This window comes from Cervus canadensis, chromosome 33 (genome assembly GCF_019320065.1).
Source record: "Cervus canadensis isolate Bull #8, Minnesota chromosome 33, ASM1932006v1, whole genome shotgun sequence".
In the NCBI taxonomy this organism is placed as follows: Eukaryota; Metazoa; Chordata; class Mammalia; order Artiodactyla; family Cervidae; genus Cervus; species Cervus canadensis.
In genome coordinates, this window is record NC_057418.1 from 24,149,155 (window position 1) to 24,172,065 (window position 22,911).

General features: G+C 44.3%; 1 protein-coding gene and 2 long non-coding RNA genes across 6 annotated transcripts in view; 1 reads left to right on the top strand and 2 right to left on the bottom strand.

The window, feature by feature from the left end:
* Window positions 1-983: 983 nt before the first annotated feature.
* Window positions 984-10,200, bottom strand: LOC122434162. Its single transcript, XR_006267279.1, has 3 exons — window positions 9,659-10,200; window positions 5,992-8,335; window positions 984-3,701 (listed from the first exon to the last, which is right to left on the bottom strand). It is a non-coding gene; the product is annotated as an uncharacterized LOC122434162 (long non-coding RNA).
* On the top strand, window positions 8,216-9,660 carry LOC122434163. The gene is made up of 3 exons (XR_006267280.1): window positions 8,216-8,324; window positions 8,446-8,615; window positions 8,959-9,660. It is a non-coding gene; the product is annotated as an uncharacterized LOC122434163 (long non-coding RNA).
* A 1,795-nt stretch (window positions 10,201-11,995) lies between the features above and the next one.
* Window positions 11,996-22,911, bottom strand: part of SYNE1 (spectrin repeat containing nuclear envelope protein 1) — a 474,926-nt gene continuing 464,010 nt past the window's right edge. For all 4 annotated transcript variants that reach the window (XM_043457157.1, XM_043457156.1, XM_043457158.1 and 1 more), the window contains 2 exons: window positions 21,462-21,520; window positions 11,996-12,975 (listed from right to left, as the gene is read on the bottom strand). In XM_043457157.1, coding sequence (XP_043313092.1) covers window positions 12,735-12,975; window positions 21,462-21,520 — 300 coding nt within the window. In that variant the 3' untranslated portion in view covers window positions 11,996-12,734. The remainder of the gene's footprint in view (window positions 12,976-21,461; window positions 21,521-22,911) is intronic.

The following is a 22,911-nucleotide window of genomic DNA, read 5'->3' on the forward strand; positions in this document are numbered from 1 at the left end:
TGACTCTTAGAAATATGGTGCTTTGGGCAGATTCTTCATATCCTGTCCTTCGAGTTCTGGGGGAGACATGTCCTCCTCTCTGACTAACGGGTAGCCCTTAAGTAGGACAGTGTGACAATCATTTCTTCTGCTCAGTGTTCCTGGTCCCTGAGGCCATCCAGGCACCCTTCCTGCCCCCGGTTCCTGCCAGGGATAGTGGGTGAGCTGACGCGTCGTTTTCTTCTGTCCCTTGGCACCAGGAATGGCTCTATTTCTAGCTGGTGACCCGAGATGTTGACGTCGGAGGCAGTGGCCAGTGGCGCCCTCATTGGCAGCAAAGCCTGTTTCATGGTGACGGTTCCTGGGCCAGGCTCACTCCCTTCTTTTGCCCCCAGAGCAGCTCCTAGCTCATGACCTGGGAACGGGACCATGGGCTCTGGCCTAGGCACTTGGTATCTGCATAGAACTGACAAAATAGGAGCTTTCAGCATAACTAGATGGAACTGAAAACAAAACAAAATGAACAACAACAAAACTGGAGCAAGGAAACACTGCGCGCAAACACTTTAAAAAGTGATTTTGAATCAGGGTGGGATGTCCTCAGGAGGCCGGGCTAGCTAGGAGCAGAGGAAGGGACTCCAAGGCTGCTGGCCGGCCCCGGACCCTTGGTCAAGAGCCAGTCTCCCAGAAGACTCCGGGGCAGACAGTGTTCTGAGCGCCTTCCAGACTCAGCGCTCCGAAAGGCCCCCAGGCAGCTCTGCAACCTGTCAGCAGATGCCTTTTCACTGAGAAGTCAATGATTGTGGGGGAGGCCCATGAAAGCTTTGTGAGCTGGTAAACATTTTACAGCCTGCAGGAATTCAGGCTCGATGGGGTGTATGCTGTCCAGATTCCTGCGTATTCCCAGATTTATAACCAGAAAACCCACGTGTCATCACCAAGGGCCCCAGATCACAGGCTGGAGGGGAGAAGGGTGGGACAAGGGGGCAACACAGTCATCAGGAGGGATCGTGGCCTCTGGGAGCTGCTCTGCGGACCCTCCCAGTCCTTGAGGACATGAGGTGCACACACGGGTCTCCAGGGCGCGACCAGGCTACGGTGCCACTTTGCTCAAAACAAGGGAAGGGTTGAAGGTGCCAAACAGGGGCTGCTAGATGCTTCACTAAGATGGGATTAAAATCTAGAGCTAATGACCCATTCATTCATCTTTGAATTTATTAAATATTCAAAAACAGCCATTAACAATCCTTATAAGCCAATGAATGCAAAAAAACAACCAAACAAAAAAATGTATGTAAGGAAAAGCTATTTTATGAAAACACAGGAGGTTCAGATAGAGAAATCGGTTTTCAGTACTTAGCAGTGTTGGTACCAACTGCTTCTAGCCCAGGATCACAGAACCAGAGTCCGTGAGGTATATAAAGACCTGGACCCTGAAAAGACAGAACCCCAGGTGAATCCAGGCTTAGAATCCAGGCTTAGTCCTGTGGAAAAGCTGCTGAGCCTTGGCCTTGGTTTAAAAAAGTGAAGGGGAGCCTGTATCAGAGAGTTTAAAGCTATAAGGAGATTTCCCCATTTGTTTTCTATGATTGCTTAGAGGCAGAAAGATAAAAGAGATAGCTTTACAAATGTCCTGAGCCAGGTTTTGGATAAAGTGTTCTGAAAGGTGAGTCTTTTTATTTCCCAACCTCCCACCTCTCTGTGACCTTGGAGACACAAGTTCACAACAGTTGCCAGGGCAGGATAGACCTCTGGATACCACAAGGACCACCGAGAGAAGACACTGCTTGATGCAGTCCCAGGGGAAATGATGCCAGGACCTCAATGAGCCAATAAAGAGGAGCTCAAAACCCTGAACACACACAGTATCACCTGTCAAACTATGTCACCATCCTGGTACCACACTTCCCATACTTCATCCCTGCTGAGCTCTGGGAAGCCACGTAGGCACTCTCTCTGCCAACGGGAAGTACCCAGCCCTGAGAAACAAGCTCTGCAGAGGGACCCGAAGCCTCGATTTTCTCACGTCGGCACCCACAGCTGAGGGAACAGCGAGGACCGCTGACCTGGCAGGCGCCCCAACTAGGACTTTGAACATGCCATTTCTGAGAGGCCGAAGGATTTGCAGAACCCTCTGTGCCTATTACTCATGAAAGAAAGATGCCATTTTCATTCCAAAGACGAACATGAAAGCGCTGGCCCCACCTCACCCCCCACAAAATCCCACACACACAAAAAAATTGAGGGGGTAAAAAGAAAGACTTCTTCATGGCTGCCATAGATGTGGTTTCGGCGGCAGAATTCCCCAGCGGCAGCCAGATTGAGAGGAGGGATCTAGCGCTGCGCTGACTCGGTGGAGACGTCCTTGGAGGACGTCCTGTCAAGGAGAAGCGAGTCTGAAATCTCAGGGTGGTGGTTAGTGCCGGCCTGTCACTCACAGCTCCCCACCACAGCGGTGTTTGTCTCAGGCAACCAAACTCTTTCTGTAAAGAAAAATATGGAACCTGGGACTTCCCTAGTGCTCCAATGGTTAAGACTCTGCCCTTCCAATACAGGGGCATAGGTTTGTCTCTGCTCAGGGAACTAACATAGGGAACTTGTGGTGTGGTGTTAAAAAAAAAAAAGTTTAAAAAAAAAATGGACCCCATTCTTAGGTCAAGGCCCTACCTGTAAGCGGCCAACCAGTTTGCCTTGGTCTATAGGTTGTGACCTTTTTGTCAGGCATCTTCAGGGTCCAAGCCCCCTCACCCCCATCCAGCTAAGAAGATGGCGAGAGTCCGGGGAGGAGGCACCTGGTGAGGCAGCAGGGCTGGGGATGGCAGCTCAGAAATGCAAACCCAGGAGATGCTCATCTGTTCCTGCTTACTGATTCCCGGGTATCAGCAGGGCTTTCAAGTTCCTGAGAGTCCTTCTCCTTCCAAAAAAATGTTAAAAATGAGTGTGGGAAGAAACTGTGAAAAGCTCTTCTCAAAAACCATTTCTGAAATCAATTAGAAGCTGGAATAAACAATAAGGAACTGTCCAGCCTTATTGTCCCTTAGTGCTGGCCTTGCAGTGTGCGGTCCTTACATTGCTGTAGCGAATCCTCATAACAAATCCCAGGCAGTGGGTACTATTATTATCCCATCTTACAGAGCAAGAAACTAAGGAACAGGAAGGTGAAGTAACTTGCTCGCGTTACAGGGCTAGGAAATTGCTGAACTGCGGGTTGAGCCCAGGTATTTTGGCTCTGGAGTCTCTGCTACAGATAGAACCTTTCTAGGAAGGGGTATGTGTTTTATTATCAATTTCTTACTCCGATCACAGACTCAGCGGGGGTCGGGGAAGAAGACGAGGGGCTGAGCCTCACTCAAAGCCTGGTTTTAGGTGGAGGAGTCTGTCAGGAGGTTGTTGAGTAGGAGCAGACAGCAAGGAACAAGGAGAGCAGGGTGAATCTGTGGTACCTGGACCAGGGGGACAGGCACTAGCAGAAGCTGCCTGTGACTTCCGGGGCTTCCTCCTCCATTTCTCCCGTGATCAGGCTGTCCCGGATGGATTCACCTGCAAGCAGGGTGACTTCTGCAGGTGGAATACATTTAGGACTCGGAGGCTTTTCCTGAACAAGACTCCCATTTGGAGGACATCTCTCCCGAGAAGACTCTTCTCCGAGAATTCAGCAAGTCTCCTGGTGTGGGAGCCTCTTCTCTCAAATCAGGGGCTTGCATCACCTCTGCTCATGAGTCCTGGAACCGAGAATAAATCCAGGATGACCACCTGGAGTGGAGTCAGCCAGTAAGATTCTGCTGCTTTTAATACATGATCTGTCACAATTTATTTGGGGCATATAAAAAAATTTTTAATTAAAAGGCAAATCAAATGTCTCATCATGAAAGAACAAAATTACCTTTTTATTGTCTTTTAAAATTATTATTAATGCAGCAATTTTGAATCTCAAAAACAAATCACGCTCCTTGTCACAAGTTAAATAATGTGTTTAAAATTGCTTCTTCCCCTAAGACTCTACTCACAATGTTAAGTTTTGAATTTTATATATAACTTTCTAAACTTTCCCCTTGCCTTTAACAATGATCAGTTCTCCTTCTACTAAAGTGGGGGCATATTCATCTGCAGCAACATGGGAGGATCTGGAGAGTATCATGCAAAGTGAAGTAAGTCTGAAAAAGACAAATACCACATGATATTGCTTATATGTGGAATCAAAAAACTAAATGATACCAATGAACTTATTTACAAAACCGAAATAGACTTGTAGACTTACAGAGTGAATTTATGCATCACGCCCCTCAGGGGGTAAGGGCGGGTAGGGATTAGACTGGGAGTTTGGGACTGATGAGTACTCACTGCTACATTTAAAACAGATAACCAACAAAAACCTACTATACAGAACAGGGAACTCAATATTCTGTAACAACCTAACTGGGAAAATAATTAGAAAAAGAATAGATACATGTGTATGTATAACTGAATCTGTTTGCTATACACCTGAAACTAATCCAACATTGTTAATCAAATATACTCAAATATAAAACTAAATATTTTAAATGGGGATGTTAAAGAAAGCACTCTATATCTTTTTTTTTTTAATTTAAGAATATATGACAAGACTTCCATGGTGGTCCAATGGATAGTAATCTGCCTGCCAATGTAGAGAACACATATTCGGTCCCTGGTCCGGGAAGGTCCCACATGTCTGGGAGCAACTACGCCCATGCACTGCAGCTACTGAATCCCACATGCCCTAGAGCCCGTGCTCTGCAACATAAGAATCCACCTCAGTGAGAAGCTTCCCATCGCAACTGCAAAGAAGGCCCTGCTCTGCAACTTCAGAAAGCCCCTGTGCAGCAACAAAGACCCAGTGCAGCCAAAAATAAATAAATAAAAATTTAAAAAATAATAATAAATGCTTAGACATCTTCCTTAACAAATATAGATTGATCTCATTTAAAAAAATAGTTGCATTATAGTAAACACTTTATGTATGCACTATAATTTATTCAACAAGCCCCATGCTGACTGACATTTAGTTGCTAAAAACTAGTGAAAATAGACTAGTTCTTGTTCCTGACTGGCATTGGGACAATTATCTATTTATCTGGAAAGTAACCAAGTGGTTCTTTGCTTCACAGCAACTACAAAAATAATTCCAGATAGATTACAGACCTACTCATAGAGAATACATGCAAAAATCTGCATAATCTTACAGTGGAAAAGGCCATCTTAATATACAATAGCCAGAATCTGGGAAGAGAGAAGAACCTGTCAGATTTGATGACATAAAAATTAAAACTTCCTGTGTGACTAAAGGAACTGTACATATAAATGATATGGATTACAGGACTAATTTTCTAATATGCAAAGAGTTCCTTGGAAATAGTATTAAAAGGTTTTTTTTTTTTTTTTTTTAAAGCAGAGAATAAACTGGAACAATGGTCAGTCATAAAACCTGGTCATGAAAATGCACATTTTACAAACAGCAAGCTGAGACTTCCCTGGCCGTCCAGTGGTTAAGACTTTGAATTACCAATGCAGGGAACATGGGTTCAGTCCCTGGTTTGGGAACTAAGATTCCACATGCCACAGGGCACTGCCAAAAGATTAAAAAAGAAGAAGAGTGAAATAATAATAAAAGAGCTAATGCTGCCTCAATCATGCAATATTTTAGAAAACGGATAACATCTAGTCCAGACCTTCAGAACTTGTCTACACAAGGGAATCACCCAGAGACCTTCAGACAAACACTGGATAGCTGGAGCCCCATGATGTAACTGGTTTGGGGTGATGCCTGAAGTTCTACATTGTAAAAGTTCCTTCAAAGAGTATAATGTACAGATTTTGAACATTAATAATTTGGGATGAATTCCCATAATTTGGAAGACACTGCTCTAGATTTAGGGAGGATCTCTAAAAAGGGTTCTCTTCTCTAATTTGGGTAAGATTGAAAATCATTACCACTTTTCAGAACATAATCTGGCAGAATTTATTAAAATTTATTAAAGTTTAGAATATACATACCTTTTTGATTCAGTAATTCCACCTTGAACAGTGCATCTTGGGGAAATAAAAGCAGCATTATACAAAAGATGAGCATGCATACACCTGCAGGCATGATTATCGCAGCATTGCTTAAACAGCAAAAGTCTGAAAGGAAACAACGGTTGAAAAAAATACAGAGGAAATAGACACACATGTATTGATAGGTCTGTGGAATACTGCTAAGTGAAAAATGCAAGTCACAGAATAATAAAAATAGATCCAGTTTTAGAAAACATATGTGTATGCTGTTTGAATAAGAAAATCAAAAGACATAAAAAGTCACATCAAATTGGGAGATGATTAAGAGGGAGATAGAAAACTTAACTTTCCTTTAGAAAACAAGAGAATCTTCTGCCATTCAAATAGTTGCTCTTTTAAAACAGCCTTTAAAATAGACACATAAAAAAGAGACAGAAATGAGTTTTATTCTAAGAGGCATTAAAACTTATAACAAAGTGGTATACTCTACTACTTAAGAATGAATTAATATTTATACTATTTATATCATCTATTAATATTATTTATTATATATCTTATATTATATATAGTTGCATATATACATCATTACTACAGTTATACTATGTATTGCTCTTAATATAACTATATGCTGCTAATACAATTAACTACATACTGCTAATATAATTAAGATGGCAATGGAAAAGCAGATCAAGAACACAAGACCGAGTCCAGAATAAAAAAATCCAGTTTTATATAGAAACCTATTATTGGATGAAGTTGACATTATAAGTCGGTGGGGGAGGTTGTTTACACAGCGTGGTGTTGTGGCAGAGTTAAAGGGTCCCAAGACAAGGAAATCCAGGGCAGTGGTGGCTTGGAAGCCCCTTTCTACAGCCAACAGTGAGCAGAAGTTTCCAGGTGACTCTGATGCTGCTGACCTGGCACATAACACTCAGCTGTGTCTGGCTCTCTGCGATCCCATGGATTGTAGCCCGCCAGGCTTCTCTGTCCACGGGATTCTCCAGGCAAGAACACTGGAGTGGGTTGCCATTCTCTTCTCCAGGGATCTTCCCGACCCAGGGATTGAACCTGGGTCTCCTGCATTGCAGGCAGATTCCTTACCATTTGAGCTACAGGGAAGTCTTGCTGACCTGGACCACACTGGAAACACCACTGGCCTGGACAGACTGCTTGTAGCATGATGCATCCCTACAGTTTCTGGTCAACCTGTAAATCCCACAAGGAGCTGTGGCGTTGGGGGTGGGAGGTGTGCTGTGTCAGGGGGTTTCGAGCTGGGGATAATGGTCTAGACCTGTCCTTGGTGTTGGCAGCTGTTTGGCAGCTTCACTTTCTGTGTCCAGCCACTCACTGCCTCGAGAATGTGTCCAGCGGGATTTAAGCTTGGGCTGGGAACGTGTATCTGTGGGGGTCTGACATGAGGATTCCTCTGGGGGATTTGGATTTCTTCTAGACCACCTATGGCATCAGATGCAGGCACCTGTGCAGCTGACCTAGGACTTTCTTCTCCTGATGCAACTGGGCTTTCTATATTCCATTATGATCCTGCCTCTGAATTAGGTAACAGGTTAAAAAAAAAAAAAAAAAAAGAAATTGCATCTGAGTCCTTTTACTTGACCATATTTTAGAAAGATTATGTCCAAGTCCCACTGGCATCCTTGGTTCCCCAGCTTAAATGTTCCTCATTGTTCGGCCTGTGTTACAGCATATCGCTCTGTTTTTCATTAGCCAATTTTCAACTTTCCAACTTCCTTAGCCTTCCAAGATGCTCCTGCCTGACCACAGAGTTCAAGTGAATTCCTCTGCTTCCCACCTTCTACCCAACAGCAGACAGAACTCCCCCTCCGTTTGAGAAGCCCTCAGCTGCCCTGAAGAGAACAGGCTCCCAGAAGTGCCCCCCCCCAAGTCCCTAGTTCCTTCACTTACTCATCTGAATGAGGAGGGTTCTCCCCCGAGTTTACGCCCCTCTGTGGTGTTCCCAAATAGATTTCTGGTGGATGTTTTCAAACTCCGAGGGAGAGGTCAGTGAGGAGCCAGAAACTGAAGAATAAAAGTCATTCTTTTTCGGTTTCATCATCTCTGGGTTACTTGAGGTACAACAATCTGTTGCAGTTATCACAATATATTATTATATCTAAAATTGAAATGGCCACTCTTGGTGACGCATCTTCTCTCACCACCCAAATTAACGTCTTAGTCTGCATCCGACGAAGCCGAAAATTGCCTCTTTGTGCTTGCAAACCACTCCACCTGCCTCCACGTCCACGGACTCTTTCAAAAACGCATCCCTCTGTAACATCGCCCAGGTGACAAAGTTGACAAAGGAGAGGAAACTGGTTGGTGGAACCTGAAGACAGACCGAACCAGGCTTAGTTTCCCTTTTCTCTTCCAAATTAGAGATTGCTTCCGTTTGGTTCCCTTCTAGTGTCCTCACTTATCCTTTATCCCAAATTTCAGGACAGAATCGGTGGAGGAAAATACAGATGCTCCTGAATGTCAAAGGCCCAGGGATGGCATTTTAATGGGTAATGAAACAGGAAGGGATGAGGGCTCAGCTGTAACTTGACTCCGGAAGAGTTTGAAGCATCTTTGCTGCCCACACCGGGCATTTAATACATACTTGTGATGTGAGTGTCTGTTGCTATGCCTGGGGATTTGGGGTTCTATTCAGCATATCCTCTGAGGAAGTTTTATTTCTGTCTAACTCTCTAGGGGCATATTCAGTGATAGCGGACTGGTGGGCGGGGGCAGGGAACCCAGCTATTGGGACGGCCCTCTGGTTCATCCAGACCAGCTAGAGACCCTGCTTTTCTAGCCGTGATCCGCTCTCATAAATCTATTTCCTCCACCTTTCTTTGCTTTATGATCTCTTAAGTGGCTTGCCAATAAAATTTTGTAGCTCTAATTTCTTAATATTTGGCCCTAAGGCACAGGCTGTAAATCTGTCTGCCCCCACCTGTCTTTTGACAGTAAATCTCAGCCCTCGGCTTGCTGAACTGCCCATCCAAGACTTTTGAAGGCATCTCTTCTCAGTTCTTACAAAAACAAGGGAAGCTGAGCTGCCCCGTTTTCCAGGAGGCAACATTCCTGCTCCCTGGGCGCAGTTTCCACAGAAACCTTTCACTTCTCCGTGGACGTTTCAGTAAGTCACTACTTTTAGTTTCTCTTTATTTTTCCTCCTCTTCATCCTAGGTTTATGTGTTTTCTCTCTTCCCTCAGTTTTTCTAACATTTCCTGTTTGTGCAAACTTCATTATCAAGATATTATTAATCCCACCCTTCATCTCTTCACCATGCTCTTCCTCACTCACCACTTGGGGGGACATGACTCCCTACCTCTGGGCAACAGCGGGGCTCTGGACAATCCCTACTCTGGAAGTCAGAGCCTCTTTAACGGCCATCAGTGTCCTTCTAGTCTGTTAATATTCTTCCCAAATCCCTTCCTCATCCACAAAGCCTTTGTTGACCATCTCTCTCTCTGTTGCCAGGGAAGCTGCTGGTACAGGCAAGGATGCTCCAAATGGTACCCTGTGTCCCCTCCCTCATTAAGCATGGAGACCACCTGAGCTCTAGACAGAAATCCTAGTCTTATCTGTGGCTGGCTTGGTCCTTGCTAGACTGGACATGTTGCCATCTGGGGGAAGACAGCACCTCATGGTTTTAAAGTTTACCTTCCCAGGGGATTCCCACTGCTGTCCTGTTCCAATGTCCTTTCTTCCAAGTCTTGAAAATATCTAATCGAAATGTACATGATGCCTTCCCTTTAGTGTTTCACAGGGGTTTGAGAAAGGCAGAAATGGGACGTGAAGACTTGTCTTAGTCGAAGCTACGTCACTTTCTCAGCCACATTTAATATCTGGTTCTTCGGTGATGGGACATGCGTAGCTAAACCAGTTAACTGCTATGTGTAGAAGTGACTCTGCTGGCTCTGGGCTGGCCTCCACCATGCCTGACACCTCGTTGTGTGGTGATTTCCATAACATGGCAACACAGGTCTCTTCAAAGGCCAGACTGCTCTAGAAGCAAGCCCAGGTCTTCCAGGTATTTGGAGCTGGGGTGACAGGGAAGTGAGGGAAGAGCCTGGGCTGAAGCGGAACCATCTCAGTTGAGGGCGCAAGGCATCCTTCAACGCCAGGGTCCACCACTGCTCACAGCCTTCCTGGAAGCAGGAAGACAGAAATTGTGACATACAGGTGTGTCTTCTTTAGAAAAGAACATTTCACCTCCGATCTGTTCCCGAAGCAGGAAAAAAGGACTAACCTGACAGTATAGAGCAGGAGTACACCATGGGAGGTAAGGTCAGTCCAGGGAAGTCAGTCTAATAGTGATCTGCAAAGGCATCAGGGAGGTGGCTTGTGAGTTGAGTCTTGTGAGGCAGAAAAGAATGAGTAGCGAGAACAGAAAGTTGGAGCTAAGATGGTGTAGAGGAGTGCTTTTCAACAGTTAGTAGGACTTAAAACAACAAAACAACAACGGGCTTCCCCCATAGCTCAGCTGGTAAAGAATCTGCCTGCAATGCAGGAGACCTGGGTTCAACCCCTGGGTTGGGAAGATCCCCTGGAAAAGGGAACGGCTAACCACTTCAGTATTCTGGCCTGGAGAACCCCAAGGACTGTATAGTCCATGGGGTCACAAAGAGTTGGACACGACTGAGCGACTTTCACTTCACAGGACTAAAAACCACCTCAGGTATCTGTTTAAAATGTCAGCTCCCAGGCTGGATGCCCAGAGACTAAATTAGAAGGTCTGCTGTGAGACCAGAAATCAGAAAGCTTAAAAAAACCTCTGAACCCCTAGGTAAGAAGGCACACAGGCTATGAATATCATGAAAACTATGGAAGGAAATTCCAGGTAATTCTGAGTGTCTCAGTCGGGTTTAAACTCTCAGTTTAGAGCAGGATTTGTAAACTAAATAACTCTGGGAGTTAGGCTGGTACAGGTAACGAGGGAGGCTCATAGGCCATTTGTGCAAGTGTAATAACTGTCCACTCTTGTTTTTCAAAGGAAAGCAGTCATGTCACTCCAGCCATTACTGTCATGTGGGAATATGTGTCCAGTACATGTGAGCTTTCCACTCACAAGAGAAGCCAGAAACTTGGATTTTAAATAAATCTTTCTCCTCTGATTACTCAATGGTGGATTAAATGACCATGAGCACCAAACAGCTCCACAAGAGCCACGAGTTGGCAAGATGAGATGGACAGAATAAAATCTGACTGTCTGAGGACTTGAATGATAAACTAAAATTCTATTTCCTCCACTAGATGATGAAAACAAGATTCTGGAGCAAAGAAGGGGTCTGAATGGAAGCGTGCTTCAGGGATATTCCTGTGGCTTTTTGGTAAATCTTGGGATGGAATGGAGAAGGGGCCTCAGTCAGGACATCACAGGTGGTTCCTCCAATTGTACAGGGAGAAAAGAAAAGAAAGGAGAATAGGAAAGGTATGAAAGATGCGGGGAGGCACCTGGGAGACAGCTGGGGAGATGTGCCTGGCTGTGGAAGGAGAAGGGAGAAGTTATCCAGAGTTCTCTCTGTCTAAATATGTACCTCTGTCCATCCTTTTTCCCTTTTGTTTTTAACATATGCTTATGTTTCAGCTTCATTTATTCTACAAAAAAAAGAAAAGATAATTTAGGTTGCATTCTGGAGAAGGCAATGGCAACCCACTCCAGTACTCTTGCCTGGAAAATCCCATGGACAGAGGAGCCTGGTAGGCTGCAGTCCATGGGGTCGCTAGGAGTCGGACACGACTGAGCGACTTCACTTTCACTTTTCACTTTCATGCATTGGAGAAGGAAATGGTAACCCACTCCAGTGTTCTTGTCTGGAGAATCCCAGGGACAGGGGAGCCTGGTGGGCTGCCATCTATGGTGTCACACAGAGTCAGACACGACTGAAGTGACTTAGCAGCTTCAGCAGCAGCAGCAGGTTGCATTCTGAGAAGTGCCTGCTTAATAGGGAAATTTAGAGTCATTTCTTTAGGGGGGAAAAAAAACCACAGACAAGATATTTCATAGTATCTGTAATAAATGCAAATAAATTGATACAAACAAAACTTGGCTTTAGCAAACTGTACATACATAAATATCATTTCTTTTACTATAACATTCAACTTTTTTTCACATAAAGCCTTCCATGATTTTTATTTATTACATCCAATGTTTCTTTATACCTTTAAAAAAAAGTGCCTTTTAGATTTACAGCTTGTGCTTCTAATGCAAGGTTAGAACATCATGCCCCCAAAAGAAAACAAGGTAAAAAGGAAGCTGCCATATAAGCTCTTAAAAACTGTATGTTACAGGGTCTTCAAATCTCTTCAGTACTAGTTGGCTGGTAGATTGTTTGATGACAACATGGTGCTCAGGTTGCATCGCTTATTGAATGGATGGAGCAGCACCGTGAGAAAGCTGCCCAGATGGTCTCTGAAGTCCCTGCGAACACACAGGATGGGCCAAGGGCCCAGAGTTCACGTGTCCAGGGAACGGTAGAAATCTTGACTCTTTTTAGTGCTGAGGCTCAATCAAAATTTCTTCCCAGCTTCTGTCCTCTATGTGCTCTCCCCCATCACCGTTTACCATCACCTCCGAAGCCGTGATTTGCATGCATGGGATGCGGAGGTGAGCGACAGCTGCTGTACCGAGGGCATCCGCCAAAACTCACGTCCTCTCTTTGCTCGTTTGGGATTGCCCTGGGCCAAATTCCTCCTTAGGTGACCAGCAGCAAGCTGCCGAGAGCATCTGCTTGGTTCAGAGAGGAGGAGGGCCGTTTGTGTATCTGAGCATGGGGTGGAATGATCGGGCAAAATTGTTGGAGAGAGCACAACTGTAGTCTTCCTCTGACATTGGGACTAGGCAGGCCAGCCCAATGAGAAGCAGCAGCAGGAGCTGAAGGGGAAGAGCCGCTCGGAGGACTCTGAACAGGAAGGCTCGGCCGGACCGGGCTGGCCGAGGCTCAGAAAGGGAGGAATCGGAGCCACCTTTTATGGACCTGAGAGAAGAATCAACATCAATAACTCAAGTATCTCCAGTGTTGGGTGGATGCTGCTGTTTGCTTCCTCCCCTTTGGTTAGACCGAACACCACCCAACCTGGCAGTTAGCTGCCAGCTTTCTGCAGTAAACCCAGCTGATGAACACCACCCAACCAGGCAGTTAGCTGCCAGCTTTCTGCAGTAAACCCAGGTGATCTCCCCACCACCAAATGAAGAGTTGTTTGGAAACTGCACTGATGGAAGGCAGACATTTAGTTGGTTAAAGGTAACTAACTGGGTTCAAATTCCACCCCTCGATTTGGCAAAATCTTTTCCAACAAAGATGATTGCTCTACACACACCCCACCAGCATAAATTAAGTAGACCCGGGATAATTAAAATGTAGATGTTTGATGCAGTACATTTTTGGTGTAAGACTATCAAGAGCAACATTAGGCACAATTAGTGGCTGTTGGGATGATACAAGGTCTTCCTCCCGTCTAGCCTGTCCTGGACGTGCCAGAGTCCATGCAGCAAGGACAAGGACAGCTGCAGTCATTTTGCACAGACCCACAGAGTTGAATTAACCTTAGAGTATTCCCTGGTTTCATCTTGCACTGAGTCAGCGACTGGCCCTGACACTGGCAGATTCCAAAGCTGGAAGAATAAGCGTGGTGGTGGAGTCAGTCTACACAACGCTGGTGCTGAATGATACTGACTCCAGGGTGATCCTTCTGTCACTGGCTCCATCAATGTGGGAAACAGACACACTGTTTCTGAAGATAGATTGTGTCTTGAAGGCTCCTTCTAGACCCAATGTTCTGTTTTCCTATCTTCTTAAATTTCCCCATCTACTTTGAAACAGTGCGTTACAGATGAAGCATGAACTTCAGAATTCATAAGAAAGACTGCCTGTGAAATACGGAATATGGAAGTAGGTTCTGGGTGGGAGGTACTGCTTTTTCTTTGAAAGCATCCATTAATGTTTTGGTTACTAGTGGAGAAGAGGAGGAAAGCAATGATATTTACAAGAGGAATTGTATACACACACACACACACACACACACACACACACAACATTGCAGAAGCAGAAAGAACAGATGTACCAAGGAGACCCACTCCCCACACCTAGTCTGAATTCTCTAATGGTTTGATGGTAGGGGCATTGATTGTGAGACCACAGGAGAGGTATACAGGTATCAACACTGTATTGATCACTCTGTACCCTTATCTCATGAGAAAACACTGTCTCCAGCTACCTTGAAAGGAAAAGTGAAAGTCGCTCAGTCATGTCCGACTCTTTGAGACCCCAGGGATTATAATACAGTCCATGGAATTCTCCAGGCCAGAATACTGGAGTGGATAACCTTTCCCTTCTCCAGGGGGTCTTCCCAACCCAGGGATCGAACCCAGGTCTCCCGCATTGCAGGCAGATTCTTTGCCACCTAAGCCACAAGGGAAGCCCAAGAATACTGGAGTGGGTAGCCTATCCATTCTCCAGCAGATCTTCCTGACCCAGGAATTGAACTGGGGTCTCCTGCATCTCAGGCAGATTCTTTACCAACTGAGCTATCAGAGCTCCCTTATTAACCATTAATTTCGGAAGCCAGATTACACCGGTATCAGTGAGGAGCGGCACCAAAGAAAATGTTAAGATAAAAAACAGAAGTAATCCCCTTAAAAGGGAACAGAGGGACTACTCTTTCATTAAATTCACAAAGAAATATGTGAAACAAACAGTCTAGACCGGCCCTGTAGAAGCTCTGAGCAGCCGTGTACTATACTGGGTTTCTGCTGCATCTCTCAGAGCATGATCGACAAAAACAGATCTCTGGCCTTAATTGGGACTGTGTTCTTTTCCAGTCTACAAACCTTGAATAACTGACTTCATCTCTGTGCTACAACCTCTTCTTCAAATCCTTCAAATTAGACTAGACAGGCTTCCAACTTGCAAGCTCCATGTTTTATACACTTATGTCTTCCAGTAATTGGTGAACGTAAAGAGGTTACCAACTGGGAGGCCACAAGAGTTCAATCACCATCTAGTGGTCAAACTGATTAACTGTCCTCTGCTAGGACCGATACTCAGAAACACTGTATTTTGTGAAGATAAGTTCTGTGTGTGCATGCTCAGTCACCTCTGGCTCTTTGTGACCCCATAGACTGTAGCCCACCAGGCTCCTCTGTCCATGGGATTTCCCAGGCAAGAACACTGGAGTGTCTTGCCATTACCTTCTCCAGGGGATCTTCCTGACCCAGGGCATAAAAGAAGTCTGTCACATATCTATTAAAGAGAACTTTCTCTAGCTACCTAACTGTAAAATATTCGTGCTGAGATAAAGCCTTAGAGTAGCTAATCCATCTTCCGATTTTGTAGATAAATAACTAACAAAAGTTCACATTTACTCTTCTAACTGCTGGATAACAGAAGCATTTGTCTGTCACTTCATCCCCACAGCAGTCCTCGGTGTTCCTGTCCCACCTTCATTTTATAGTCGACATAAAGGAGGCACAGAGAAGTTAGGCAACCCACTCGAGGTTACACAGTTAGCATGGCATAGAATGAAAACTTCAACTCTGGTGTTCTAACTTTTAGAACTTAGGCTTTATAAATAGAGTAAATCACTTGCTCCAGTTGACAATTAAAGGAGGAGCTGTATGGACTTCCCTCGTGATCCAGTGGTTAAGACTCTGCCTTCCAATGCAGGGGACACAGGTTCGATCATGTGGGAATGAAGGTCCCACATGCTGCGAGGTGCAGCCAAAAAGTAAAAAAATATAAAAGGAAGAGCTCCAGCAGCATGTCTCTGTAATGTTTTGCTGTTTGGTGACATGAATGAAGGTCATCCAGGTCATATTTACATCACGGGTCTCTCCCATGCAGATGCAAAGAAGGCAATATCTTAAAATACTTGGAGGCAAGTGGTTTCCTCATGTCTCAAATGAATGCCTTTAACCATAAAGCCTCACAGGTTTTACAAAGACCACCAAGTCAGTATACGGACACAGGGGCATTCTACTTTGAGGCAACTGCACAACGTGGGCAAATAACTTAATCTCTCTGCCTTCAGTTTTCTCATTTGCAAAGATGAGAAAGCATTAATCTAAAAACTGTTTGGTTCTGACAGTTTATGAATTCAGTGGTTTAAAGTGTCTGGAGAAGGATGAGACAGCCACTCATGAGCTCTGGACTGAATGGCCTGAAAATAGGTCCTGGTGAATAATACTCTCCACCTGTCAGCTGTCCGATGACTTAAAAACACAAAAGAGAGCTCCACGTTTCCTTATTATTCAGCATCTAAATAAAATGAGGGAGATTTCAAACTGACTTTTTTCTTTAGGAGACACTTCAGGACATTAGGGATGGGCAGATTCACGCATATCATTCAGAATCTGACTGACAGAGTTGAACAGCCCGTTTGTCAATTATTAGCTTCTTTGAACAATTAAGCCAAAGATCGAGATCAAAACAAGGGCTACACATTGACCAGTCCACTCCCGAGAAAAGCAAGACAAGGTCACCATCTTTGGATGACAGGCTCAGATGCTGTAGAGTCTACTGGAGGACATGGTACATTTAACAGCATCAGAGCATTCTGTATTAACATTTAATCAGTGCAAGCTTTCTAATGTTGAAGAATGCCAACCTGGGGAGAAATAATGGGCTAAGACTGGGACAAAGAGAACACAGCGCTTAGTGATTTTCCATGCAGTTGACTGCTCTTGGAAATGTCCAGTTGGTCTACTGAAAACAATGCCACCCGCGTGGGGGCAATTACTAAGGATTCAACAAGTCCAAAGTTCTCTCTCCTTAGGATGAACCTGTCCCAGTGCTTCTAGTATTAATACTAGCAGGTTAATGACACCAAGGAAGTGAGTACTTTTAACATTTAATCTATTAATCTAAAATCAATTAAGTTTCAAGAGTCTTGGGGAATCTGACAGGAGGAAGAACAAAGACCTCTCACTCATCCCTCTCCAAGGGCCTTACTCCACAAACAGACGCGGTGGAGGATGTGTTGACAGAGGAAAAAACTAAATGTGTAAGCTTGCTTAAGGAACTTAAATCAATGGAGATATTTTGGGTAACCTTGTCCTGCAAAAACATGCTTATTCTCTACAAGTAAACATTTATTTTATGACTTTTCTCACTCCCCTCGCTCATTCTAATTTGAGGGTAAAAAAACTGCCCAGGCATTGTTTCATTTCTTTCTCAAAATATGTGTAGTTGTGGGAATTCTGGCCATGGAATTCTCCAGGCCAGGATACTGGAGTGGGTAGCCGTTCCCTTCTCCAGGGGATCCTCCCAACCCAGGAATCGAACCCAGGTCTCCTGCATCGCAGGCAGATTTTTACTAGCTGAGCCACCAGGGAAGCCCATACCTATGAACACACCACAGCAAAGAAAGTCTCAGAAGGGCTGTGAGAAGCCCAAGGAGTGAGTGTGCATGCGGAGTGCGACTCATCTCAAAAATTTTATGTCACCAAGGAAATAAAATGGGTTAATTCTGTGCATACATCACTGAAACAAAAATGAAAAGACACTTTCAACTCATTTTGTAACTTGTGAGCAAACTCTGGCAGCAGAAGAATAGAAAATTTTGTGAGGAAATATCAGGTTGTCCATGATCTTGTCTGTTCTTGTGTGAAAGGTCTTTATTCCCTGGGTATGTGGTTCAGAAGACAAATTTTCAGAATCAACTTAGGGTGTGTCTCCCCTTATTCCAAAATGAACATTCTGGCTGGTCCAAAGCTATCTCAGGCAGCCCACGGTAGCCCCAGCCCTGGAACTGTTGTCTAAAGTAACCCTCTTAAGGTGGTGCATTGGTAAAGAATCGCCTGCCACTGCAGGAGATGCGGGTTCAGTCCCTGAATCGGGAAGATCCCTTAGAGAAGGAAATGGCAACCCACTCCGGTATTCTTGTCTGGGAAATCCCATGGACAGAGGAGCCTGGCAGGCTATAGAGACCACGGGGTTGCAAAGAGTCAGACATGACTTAGCGACTGAATGCATATGCACGCACGCGCACACACACCCCCCCCCCCCACACACACACTCATTAAGAGCCTGCGAGCTAGGATTCAGAGTAAGAGAGACCTGGTTTCAAATTCTACACCTTCATGCCTCTATTTCTTGATATCCTTGTCTATAAAATTGGGAATGAACATGCTGGGCGGATTAAATAAGGAAATGAGGTAACAGATATATAACGCTTAGCATGGTCCTTAGAATACACTAAATGCTAAATAAATGTCAGCAACTTATCATTCTTATCTGTATGATTAAAGCAAGGGTGTGCTGACTCACACCCTTAGGGATTTTACTAGATTCAGCCTTTGCTTCCAGGGAAATAGTCCTGATTTATAGCAGTACTTTCAAAGAGGTGATGTGTTTTTCCAAAGTGTCTTACTTGTTCCTGGGAAACACTGGGAATGCAGACCTCAAAATATAAAGGAAATATAGATGAGCCTGCCCCTATAACTAACTGTCCTACGCCAGGGTGTCCAGCTTGCCTCGGGGGGCAAGGTTGTTTTAGGCTGAGGCACTTTGAGAGCTTTGAATAAATAAATCCCCAGGGAGGACAGAAAAGACCTGAAAAAAAAATTCCACAAGAAATTGAACAGTGTTTACAGTGAGGCCCTCATGTACATGTAAAAACCCCACTGTGCCTGCCTAAATGCTCCCTTGACCAGATTTTAAAATGAGGCCTTTTTTCCCTCTCTTTCAGTGTTTCAGCCAGTCATTTGCCACTTATTCTGTCTCAGCTCTTTGTGTAGAAGGTGCCAAAGACTAAAGACACCCAGGGAAGATTTACATGTTACAATTCTCAGCTTTGGAATGAAGTCATCATTTCCCTCTCTGCAGACTATGGAGGTGTTTTTCCTTTGCCTTGCAGGAAATTGGAGTAAAATCTTCCCATGTGTGCACTTCAGCTAATCTAGAGTAGAATTTTGAAGAGTTATTGGCTCTCAGGTTAGATAATTTCAAATCGAAACTGGAGAAAAAGTGTCAGCTGGGCCATCATAAACCTGGCTTCAAAAAGCCATGCATCTTAAGTATGTTTAATCTCAAATATTGTGAATAGTTATTAGGAATGTATGCTTTCAAATGTTTAGAATATTAAAGAGTCTTGATTTAGGGGATCCCTAGATTCTGACATATTGCTATTCTTTTATGACAGGAACCATACTGTATTAATTTTGTGGGTCCTGGGCCTAAACATAGTAGGTATATGGTAAACACTGCTATCAATCCATTGTTAGGCCTAGAATATCAAGTAAGAGAACAGAGAACAATGGCTCTAGAATCAATCTGAAATATAAAGCAGGCAAACAACTGATACTCTTAATATCTGACTTTAAACTACAAAAATAATATAAGATCCTTCAAACGAATACCCAGCTTCTTTCAAGTCAGCCTCTTTGCTCTCAGAAAGAATACATGCCTAAAATTTTCCCATCACAGATGGCCGGGGTCAATGTTCTAAACTGTTTGTGCTTTGGCAATAACCTTTCAAGTCTGCTGGACCAGTGCAAGATCAAACACAAGGTAATCTCCAGTCCGATGTAAAGGAACACCGTGACAGCCGGATTGTGAGAGAAGTTAATTCTTTCCCAGCAGACTCTCCATGTTATTGTCCACGTGGGTGCACCCCAAAGAGAGGTACCAAGGAGGTAAGGATCCAAGAATGTTCAACCACAACCCGCCTGCCAAGGTGTTTGCCGACGTTTGCCGTCCAGGTGAGGATCATTTGTACTTCAGGTCCTGTAAGCAGCAAAGTGGACACCGTGCTGTGTGCTCAGAAAGATGTTAATAAACAGCGCCGGACAGAGCAGAGCTGAAGGCAGCTTGCGGATGTCACAGTGAGAACGTGGCTGTCCCAGCCGCAAAGCCCCGTTAGGAGACGTGTCGAAGCCCTTGCTGCCCTGAGAAATGAGGTCTTTGACGTTTCAGAAGGCCGGGTGGCTGTCTGAAAGAACATGGGAAACTGGGAACCAAAGGGCGGTTGCTACTAGTATGGATGCTGTTAATAACATAGGAGCTTTTCCCCTTCTCATCACCATCATTTATGTCAACTACAGAGTTGATCTCTGGTATCCTTAAAGGAACACTGTGGGGACAGGATGCCCCATCTCTGTTCATGACACATCAGTAATTTGTGGCGAGAAGATAGACTTTATGAAACAGGGATCTCTCTATAGTACACAATGTCTTTTTTTTTATAGGGGGCCAAGAAAACATCAGCACACTTGGAGAAGCCCATGATGATCTTCAAAAATTCCTGTGAGTTTTTCTCCATTCGTGTTTTATTATTGATATTTTGTTACAGACTGAAAAAAAAAAAGCCCCACAAAACTGTCATCAAACCAAACCAAAGGGAAAAAAAAAAAAAAAAGCAAAACATAGTGAAGGGAAGCTTAAAACCAGAAAGCAGATCATGATCTGTTCTGTACTACACAGCTGAGTGGAAACGACCAGAAGCAAAGGCTGGTCCCTTTAGCACACAGCTGGAAAGCTAACACTCTTGACTCAGGGCCTGTTTACGCTTCCTCATCCCCCACCCTCCTTCCAGGAGCTGAGATTCCAGCTCAGTGGTGAGACAAACCACTCTTAACAGTGAACTGCTGGCGACTGGAATGAAGAGTCAGCTTCCAAGGGCAGTATTTTCATTTTCAAAAAGTTGTCTGGGGAAATGGGAACTCATTGGTGGAAGGGCCGGGGGCACAGACATCACACCGACAACGAAGAAGGCAAAACATCGCTGACTGCAGAGACAGGGACTGTTGGAAGCCAGGCGTAAAGCAGAGTGGCAGCTGCGAGGAGGCTGTCTGGGGGTCCCCGGGCGGGGAGGGGGAGACTGACTGCTCTGCTCTTGTTTCCGGAGGGAAAGAGCTGGCGAGTGTCAGGAAGGTAAGTGTGTGTGCTGGCTGAAGAGGAGTTTTAGGAGAAGCAGAAGAGAGAAGGTGCTTATAAATTTTAAGTGATATCAAATTAGGACTTGCCATGTTGAGACTCCAAAACCCACCATCTGGATAAAACACGAAAATAAAATAAAAAGCTGGGGGTGTTAGTAGATTTTATTCAGATTTGTGGGTTCTGGGGATGGTAAAATAATTCATTGATCTATCACCTATCTTATTGTAAAATCTAGAAATAAAGAGGATGATAAAATTCTGCCATGAATTGAATGGCGCTGTGCCATCAGAGACGTCGAATCTTTACGAGGACACGGAAGTAAACACCATCGGATGAAAAGTACTGGATGGCCTATGTACAGTTAAACAAAATTTTGGTGGGGCCCAAATATTTTACGCTCTGAGATTTTCTTGTACTTTCCACTTAGAAAAGTCTCTCTCAATTTATTAGGAAAGGGTGTGGGACTGAAAAGAGTAGTTTCTCAACTACCCTGAGGCAGACCAAATATAGGCCTGACTAAATCATGGACAATTTTTATCATCCTCTTGGAGTTCTAGAACAGTGTGGAAACCAGGAGAATAAGGTACCTGCTATGTGGGCTGCTGACAGAGGGTCCAGGCTGTGAGACACTACATTTGCCTCGTGGCTGTTTGCAATGAACAGGGGTAAAGAAAGAAGAATGTTCAGTCCAGGCAAATAAAGACGAGCTACTGATGAAAATTAAACTAAAAGTGCAGCAAAGGAAATATAAATCAAATGAAATGATCAGTACCCATGAATCAAGGAAACTGGCTTTTCTTTGGTTGAAGAAGCAAAATCAATTAACATCTATATTATTCATCACTGAAGAAACATGGATGGTGGTTTGGGCATGTCTATCACAGTGGATACAATTCTCCCCCTTCTCATGGTAAAAACATAAATGACTACACCACCCAAAGATCTCTGCATATTTCATTACAATAAATAATAACTGCAATATGTTATGTTACATATGTCAAATATACTTTACATATTTTTTCATCTTCCAGTACACTGGAACAATATTACAATTCTTGGCAGGTAGGTAAAAAATAATGATAAAGTGAGATTGTTCTGTGTATAGTGATGAAGACTCAATAAGTTAAATACTCAAATAAAGGCTAAAATTTGATTTGAAAAGCCAGTATTCCTTCACATTCTTAAACTAGGATCTATAGGAAACTAGTGAATGTAGTAAAAAAAAAAAAAATTCTAAAAAGATAATAACATTTATCAGCATAGGATTTAAGTGTTTATAACAAAAAAAATACAAATGAAATCAATATTTCTAAAAAGTAAAGAAATGGAATGATAAAGTGAATATAATCATAAAGCCAGACCAAAAAAAATAATAATAATAACAAAACAAAAAACGAGCCTCTAATTACACAGAGAAATCAAGGTAGAGAGGGAAGCAGGGGCCAAAACTGGTCTTTTCTTCCTCATGGTGTGCCCCATAACAGGCCTTGTGTGTGAGTCATCTTGAGCTGGTGCCACTCTGGGGGCAATACAATCACAGAAAACCTTCAAGACCACTTTCAGGAGCTTCTCTGCTTGAGAGTCAACAGAGCCCCCGTTGGTCTTATAAACGCAATGGTCTCATGAGATGCTCGGTTCTGTCCACCTCTGCCCGAGGCGCCCCTTTATGTGGAGCCTACCTTTCTGAGGTGGACTGTGGCGGTGGTGGTTTGAAGGGAGGGGCCGCCAAAGGGACAAGGAGGGGGCACTGTTCTACTAGAAATGGCCCTTGGAGCAAGAAAAATAATTTGTCTCCCTGCTTATGAACCGCAACGTTGAACCCTGATTCTTCTGAAAAACAGAACTGCTCCTTTCGCTCCTGAGCGTTTGTGGAGAGGGTTCAAGGCAGGGCTGAGGAAACGGAGCTCTTCTGTGTCCCGCCGAGGGATACCCCCACGCTGCCCGGGGACCCCTGCTCTGCAAGGGGAGAGCCCCTGGACCCTGAGTCGGGTACAAAGGCCGTCGCGCCCCCGTGTTCCCTCCCTTGGGCCAACAGAA